This window comes from Podarcis filfolensis (genome assembly GCF_964270895.1).
Source record: "Podarcis filfolensis genome assembly, chromosome: 1".
In the NCBI taxonomy this organism is placed as follows: Eukaryota; Metazoa; Chordata; class Lepidosauria; order Squamata; family Lacertidae; genus Podarcis; species Podarcis filfolensis.
The window spans coordinates 54303574-54310237 of record NC_139604.1 but is presented as its reverse complement, the minus strand read 5'-3'; the positions used below and the strand labels follow the sequence as shown (position 1 = coordinate 54310237).

Sequence of the window (6664 nt, the reverse complement as noted above, 5' to 3'; positions counted from 1 at the left end):
ATGACCAGTGTGGATGCCCAGCTCCAAACACCAATGTACTTTTTCCTAAGAAACCTCTCCATTATTGATATTGGTTATTCAACTGCCATTGCCCCCAAGTTGCTGACAACATTTTTGGCAGAGAAGACAACCATTTCCTTCAAGGGATGCACAGTGCAATTCTTCTTCTATGCTGTCTTCCTAACCACAGAAGGTTGCCTTCTTGCTGTGATGGCGTACGATCGCTTCACAGCCATCTGCAACCCACTGCTCTATTTTGCTATTATGTCAAGGAAGCATTGTGCCATATTGGTGGTGCTTGCATATGCTTGTGGACTTACAAGTTCAATTCTCCAGACTTCTTTTATTTTTACTTTGTCCTTCTGCAGTTCAAATATCATTAATCATTTTTTCTGTGATGTTCCCCCAATACTCAAGTTGTCCTGTTCAGACACCCATGTCACTCACACTGTGCATTTCATTATATCCACTATAATTGGGCTGACAACTTTTCTCATTGTCTTGGTCTCTTACATCGCTATTCTTTTTGCCATCCTCAGAATCAGCTCTGCTCAGGGCAGATACAAAGCCTTCTCCACCTGTGCTTCCCACTTGACCACTGTCACTATCTTCTTTGGAACCATTATCTTCATGTATATACGTCCTGGTTCTACTTTCTCAATAGATCAGGACAAAATAGTTTCTGTGTTCTATAGTCTTGTGATCTCCTTCCTTAACCCACTTATCTATAGCCTGAGGAACAAAGATGTGAAAGATGCTTTTGGTAGGACAATAGAGAAAGCAACTTTCTTCAAGTAAAAATGACATTTTCTTTACACTAAAGAAAGATATAACAAGGGTTAGTATGTACATAAGCTACCTTAATTCTTTCTAACATGATGGCCGGGCTATCAAGCTACTGTGTAGAAGTAAGGTATAGTGCCTTTTGCAATTGATATATTTCATTTTAAGGGTATATTTTAGGATATGCCCTACCAATGAATCCAGTAACAGGGCTTTTAGGCTCCATAAAGGCCATATTCTGTCAGATGATAGAGAAATTATTACACACCAACTATTGCTTGATTGACAATTTGTTAGCATTAGAGAAAACAAATCTCAAACATTTGGGAGAATGTTCAGGTGGTTGACCTGATGAACATTAGAAGAGTAAGAGAAGATAGACAGGCAGAATCCTCTTAATATTTGCTGGAGTAACAAAATTTAGGAGAATGTGGAACCACAAATTGTATTGTGAGCTTTATAAAAATGTTATGATTTCTTATCTTCATGCTGTTTTTGATTGTATTTCTTGTTCCTTTGTAAAATAAGGTGAATCTTTTGTAATTACTTATTTCTGCTTTGTATCTATCAAAGGATGCATAATGTTGTGCAGTTGTTCCGGGTCATTGATCAACTCCTCTTTGGGAAACATCAGATGATGCATTGCCTCGATTGCTTTCTTTAGAATCACAAAACAGTGGGGATATGCAAGGCTGGCATGGGAGGAGTGAGAAACGGACCCTGTGTTATGGACCTCTGATACTCCAATAAGGTTCCTCCTGGAATGTTACTGGGCCATGATCCAAATTGGTGAGGGTTGAGACTACTGCTTCCTCTGTCCTGAGAGTTTCAACTGCCCTGCCATCTCCAACCCACTCAGGCTCTGCTTCACAACCCTGACATGTCCACTTCTCTGCCACAACCCTGACATGTCCCTCCATATGTCCCATAAACTACTCTGAGCCACCTCAGGCCACTGATGCTGCCACCTGTCATGGACTGGCTGGGTGCAAAGGTGTGGTGAGAGGCACCAGCTGGGGGACCTCAAGGGAACTCACAAGGGAACTCACTCAGAGCCAGGGGATTGGTGGTGGGAGGACAATCTGTGTTCAGAAGAAGAAGAAGGAACAAACTGGAGGGAGGTGGTGTCAGAAGCTGAAGCAGTAACAGGGTTTAGTGAGCAGGAAGAGACTAAGGCAGAAAGCGGTCCAGAATCAAAGGTAGAAGTGGAGGCTGGAGAGGAGGGGGGGCAAAATTCAGAGGTGAGGCAGGCTGCTGAAGAAGCCAGGGGGTCTCCTCCTCATAATGTGACCAGCTCCACCCGACCCACCCCCACCCCGGTCTCCCAGATCCTGCAGAGGTTTGAAGACGACAGAGCACAAAGTCAAAGAAGTCCCAGGTTGATTGGAAAGGACCCAGAGGAGGAGGAGACATAGAGAGCTGTAGGAAGGCGGGGACCGTCAGCCCTCACAATTGCATCATTGGAGTAGGACCAACTGGAAAGAAATGCTGTGTTCACTAAGCCTGAGCTGTTTTTGTTTCATTGAATAAAGAGTTTTCACTGAAACCTTGTGAGTTATTGCTGACCTGCTCCCCACTTCTGCCTTGACAGCAGCACTGCCAACAGCCTCCTATTCAAGGCCTTCCAGTGCTGGTTCCTCTCTGCACACCTCCTTGCCACATCAGCATCTCGAGAAGGAGGAGGAGGAGAGGGTTGGGAAGCCCTTTGTAGCCTCTGCCTGCTACTCCTCACTCCTCCTGTCAACCTGAGTGATATCAGTAGGAAGGGGCTTCTCACCCGACTTCCTCTCCTCCCAAAGGTGCACCCGCCAGGACTCCTTTTGGAGCCGTGTAGTGGGGAGTGACATTATCCGTCCCGAATCTTTCACCATTAAGCTTCATTGGATGTTCACAAGTTCTAGTGTAAGGAGAAGGGGGGGTTTCATCTACAGTGGTACCTCGGGTTAAGCACTTAATTCGTTCCGGAGGTCCGTTCTTAACCTGAAACTGTTTTTAACCTGGAGCACCACTTTAGCTAATGGGGCCTCCTGCTGCCGCCACACCACCGGAGCACGATTTATCTTCTAATCCTTAAACAAAGTTCTTAACCTGAAGCACTATTTCTGGGTTAGCGGAGTCTGTAACCTGAAGCGTATGTAACCCGAGGTACCACTGTATTCACTTTCCCTATGCATACTTTTATAAACATATTTATTTGTATTTATTTATTTTCTATACCACCCTTCATCTGAGGATCACAAGGAGGTTTACAGTATAAAAACACAGAAATACACAACAGGTAACAAACCGTCTATCATATCCCCTCTTATTCACCTTTCCACTAAACTACAGTGCCTCCTCCAATTTAAAATGGGTGTGCCTTTGCCACATCCCAGCTCCCCTGGAAAGGAGGCTACACTTGGTTTTGCCTGTGGGAGAAGTAAAGGGGTTGACCATGGGGCAGTTTGGCCAATGCAGGAGAGCAGTCAGCCAGGCCATTTATTTGCCTCCTTCTCACCAAACTTTCTTGTATACTTTTGCTGCACCCTCTCTCGCTATTCGGCATGGGCCGTTTTGGTTACCTGCCCTTTGAAGGAGCTGTGTAGGAATTTTTTTTTGGGGGGGGGAGCCAATGTCACATAGGCAAGAGTGAAAGCTGACCACAAAACTAGTAGGGAATTATTAAGGGGGGACCTAACGGCTGAATATTAAAGTGAAAAACAACCCCATATGAAGTACAATGAGGATTCTGATTCCTGCAGGGAACAATAGATTAAGTTGCATTTCAGGGTCTGTAGTTGGAGGGGAAACAGTGAGGCACTGGGATGGCAGAAGGTGATTGGTTGAAGAACGAACAGCTAAGATGCCATATATTTCCTGCATAGCATGTGTCATAACTGAAATGCTGTTGGAAGCTCTTTCAACTGTCCAGTAATGCAGTACTGAAAAAAGTTTGACTGATTTGGAATTTGGTCTGAGCCTCTGTACCTGAATTCCCAATGGCAATTTCACCCCAATACATTGTATATTATACACCATATTCCACCTAGGAACAGAAAACAAAATATCAGGCTCAGACATTAGCACACGTTAAGCACCTGCTATGTAGATTAAAATTCATTCAGCCATACTTCAGAGGGGAGGGAATTCCACAACTGGGAAACTTACTGTAAAAAATAGAGGAAAATAACTAATGAGAATTATTACTGAATTCTGGAATGTGAATGGGGAGGCAATAATTCTGTTTGAAACTTATTGTAATGACTAGCAGAAACTTGAATGAATTGGAAGACTGTATGTCCTCAGGTGACATACAAACTCATGGAACTTACTCATGAGTTTCAAGCATTTGACTTCTAGCCAATATCAAAGCAACTATAAAATTAGCCTTTCTATCATTATGCCTTACTTTGGGGCTTTAGGAATGGCATCTTTCCTCTTCACAGGTAAGGTTCCTAGCTTGATATATTCTCAGAGTGCTTGGGATGTTTTATTTTTCACCAGCCAGATGATATCTATGAACACTTCATATTTTTGGAAGCCAAAAAAAAAAACTATTTGGAATTTATTTTGGCTTTCTTCTCACAAAAGCTGGGGAGGTTGACTTCTTATGACACTGCATGAGATCTCTCTTGCAGATTGCCTGTGATTGCAATCCAGAAATGTAGATACTTTATTTGCTAAATGTGTTTTTATCTGACATTGCAGCTGGATTCAAACCACAAGGAAAAAATCAGATTGAAATTAAGAGACACATTACCCTTGAAGGGAGTGGGTTATCACTCAGTTACAATATTTTGGCATTCCGTCTATATAGCCTCAATCCAAGAAACATTTTTAGGAGAAAATGGAGGGCAGTTTACCTGCTGTAGAGCAGTTTACTTCTTTGTTTCTTGCAGCAGTGTCAAAGATAACCTTCCTACAGGGAGTACAGTTCATTACAAGCAAACAGTGGTACCTCTGGTTAAGAACTTAATTTGTTCCGGAGGTCCGTTCTAAACCTGAAACTGTTCTTGACCTGAGGTACCACTTTAGCTAATGGGGCCTCCCGTTGCCACCACATGATTTCTGATCTCATCGTAAAGCAAAGTTCTTAACCCAAGGTACTATTTCTGGGTTAGTGGAGTCTGTAACCTGAAGTGTCTGTAACCTGAAGCGTCTGTAATCCGAGGTACCACTGTACTTACATTCTTGCTTTGCTTTAAAATTCTGCTAGCCCAAATTTCTGAGAGAGCAAAATTTAATAGTGCAGTATTGAATTAGAATAATAATATTTTTAAAATGAGAAAAAGAAATCCTGAAATGATGGAGTAGTCTTAGCTTTTGGAGGACAAAAAATCTAGATGGAGCTGTCCTGTGCTGAACTAATTAGAGCTTTAAGGATGATCTGAACACACAAACACACACACACTTTTAGGTACACAAAATGGTGCTGTTTTAGGTGGGAAAAGTGTTACAATGCTTGTTAGGGATGTGGCACATTACCAGTAACAGTCCCTGTCTCTGGCAAAAGAGAACCTACAGAGACTTGACAGAGGCTGAGAGATGGAGTAGAGAATTACACAATCCTGACAATTTTATTTATTACTCTGAACTGCTTGAGAATAAATGGCAGGATATGTGTGAGAAGGAGGGAGGGAGAGAGGGCGGTAGAGTGAAGTGGTCCTGTGCTACAGTTGTCCCACAAGGAAAGGGTTTTCGGCAGCAATGAAACATGGAACACATGCAAGGAGATGGAGGCAGTTAAGCAGCCTTCCTCTATCCACAGGAAACATTTTGTCAGGAAATGCCCATAACTGACAATGGCCACACTTTCCAACAGAGAACTAAGTCACAAAGAACGTTTTTGATGAAAAGGCTTAAATTAAATTTATTTTTTTTAAAAAATGCACCTGTTGGTGCACACTATTCAGAGATAAGTAAGAATACCTTTCACATATTGGTTTTTGTTTTATCTGCTCACTTTGGTGTTCAGCCTTGTGGAATGAATATGAGCTCTTCCACATAGGTTTTGCTGCAGGTACCCCTAACAGAGTAGCAATGTACACCTTAGTGAGCAGACATAAAAACCTTGGTTTCATAGAATCTCAGCTGTCACACATCAACCTGCTACACAAGCCCAGTGTAGATAAGTACAATTCCTGCAGACCAGATAATATCAGGTGACTCAAGGAATTGCTCCCAAATGCCTAAGTTGTTGGATGTGAATATAAAAGGTTCTCCCGTACAGTAAATTAAATTCTAAAACTTGATTTAGTTTGTATTAACTCTTTCTTTGTGGATGGAAGGGCTTCAGTTTAGATCTTAAGGCCATACGCACAGTTCAATGACCTAACATTCCTTCCTGGTGTTTAAGAGAAGGTAGAGTGTGAATAGATGTACCTTTAAACTATGTTAATTGGTCACAGGGTGCAATATTTTTAAGCATTATGGGTAAAATGTTACGGGTAAAATCCAGTTTTATAAAATGAAGGGAATTTTGCCACTAATTCCAATTCAATGTGGAAATAACATCACCTGTATTTCAATAATACATTTTAAGACATCTTAAGGCAGCCCTGTTCAGGGAAGTTTTTAATATGTAACTCTGTACTGTTTTTAACACTTGATTGAGAGCCGCCCAGAGTGGCTGGGGAAACTCAGCCAGATGGGCGGGGTATAAATAATAAAATAATAATAATAATAATAATAATAATAATAATAATAATAATAATAATGGAAGCAATTGAATTCCAACTCCCATTAGCCCAGGATTTGCTGGCTGGGGCTGATGGGAATGGAGACCAACAACACCTGGAGGGCCAAAGGTTCTACAACCAATGCTGTAGTCTGTGGTGTTTGTTCATTCCCCTCAAACGTACAGTTTTAATGTAGTCTGGTAGCCATCCAGCTTCAAAAACCA

At 41.9% G+C, this 6664-nt stretch overlaps 1 protein-coding gene across 1 annotated transcript; it reads left to right on the top strand.

Moving 5' to 3' along the window:
- Positions 1-798, top strand: LOC310747247 (olfactory receptor 5AR1-like; the record flags this gene model as incomplete). Its single annotated transcript, XM_083581590.1, has 1 exon — positions 1-798. The coding sequence occupies one exon, from the start codon at positions 1-3 to the stop codon at positions 796-798; it is 798 nt and encodes a 265-aa protein (XP_083437716.1).
- Positions 799-6664: the final 5866 nt, after the last annotated feature.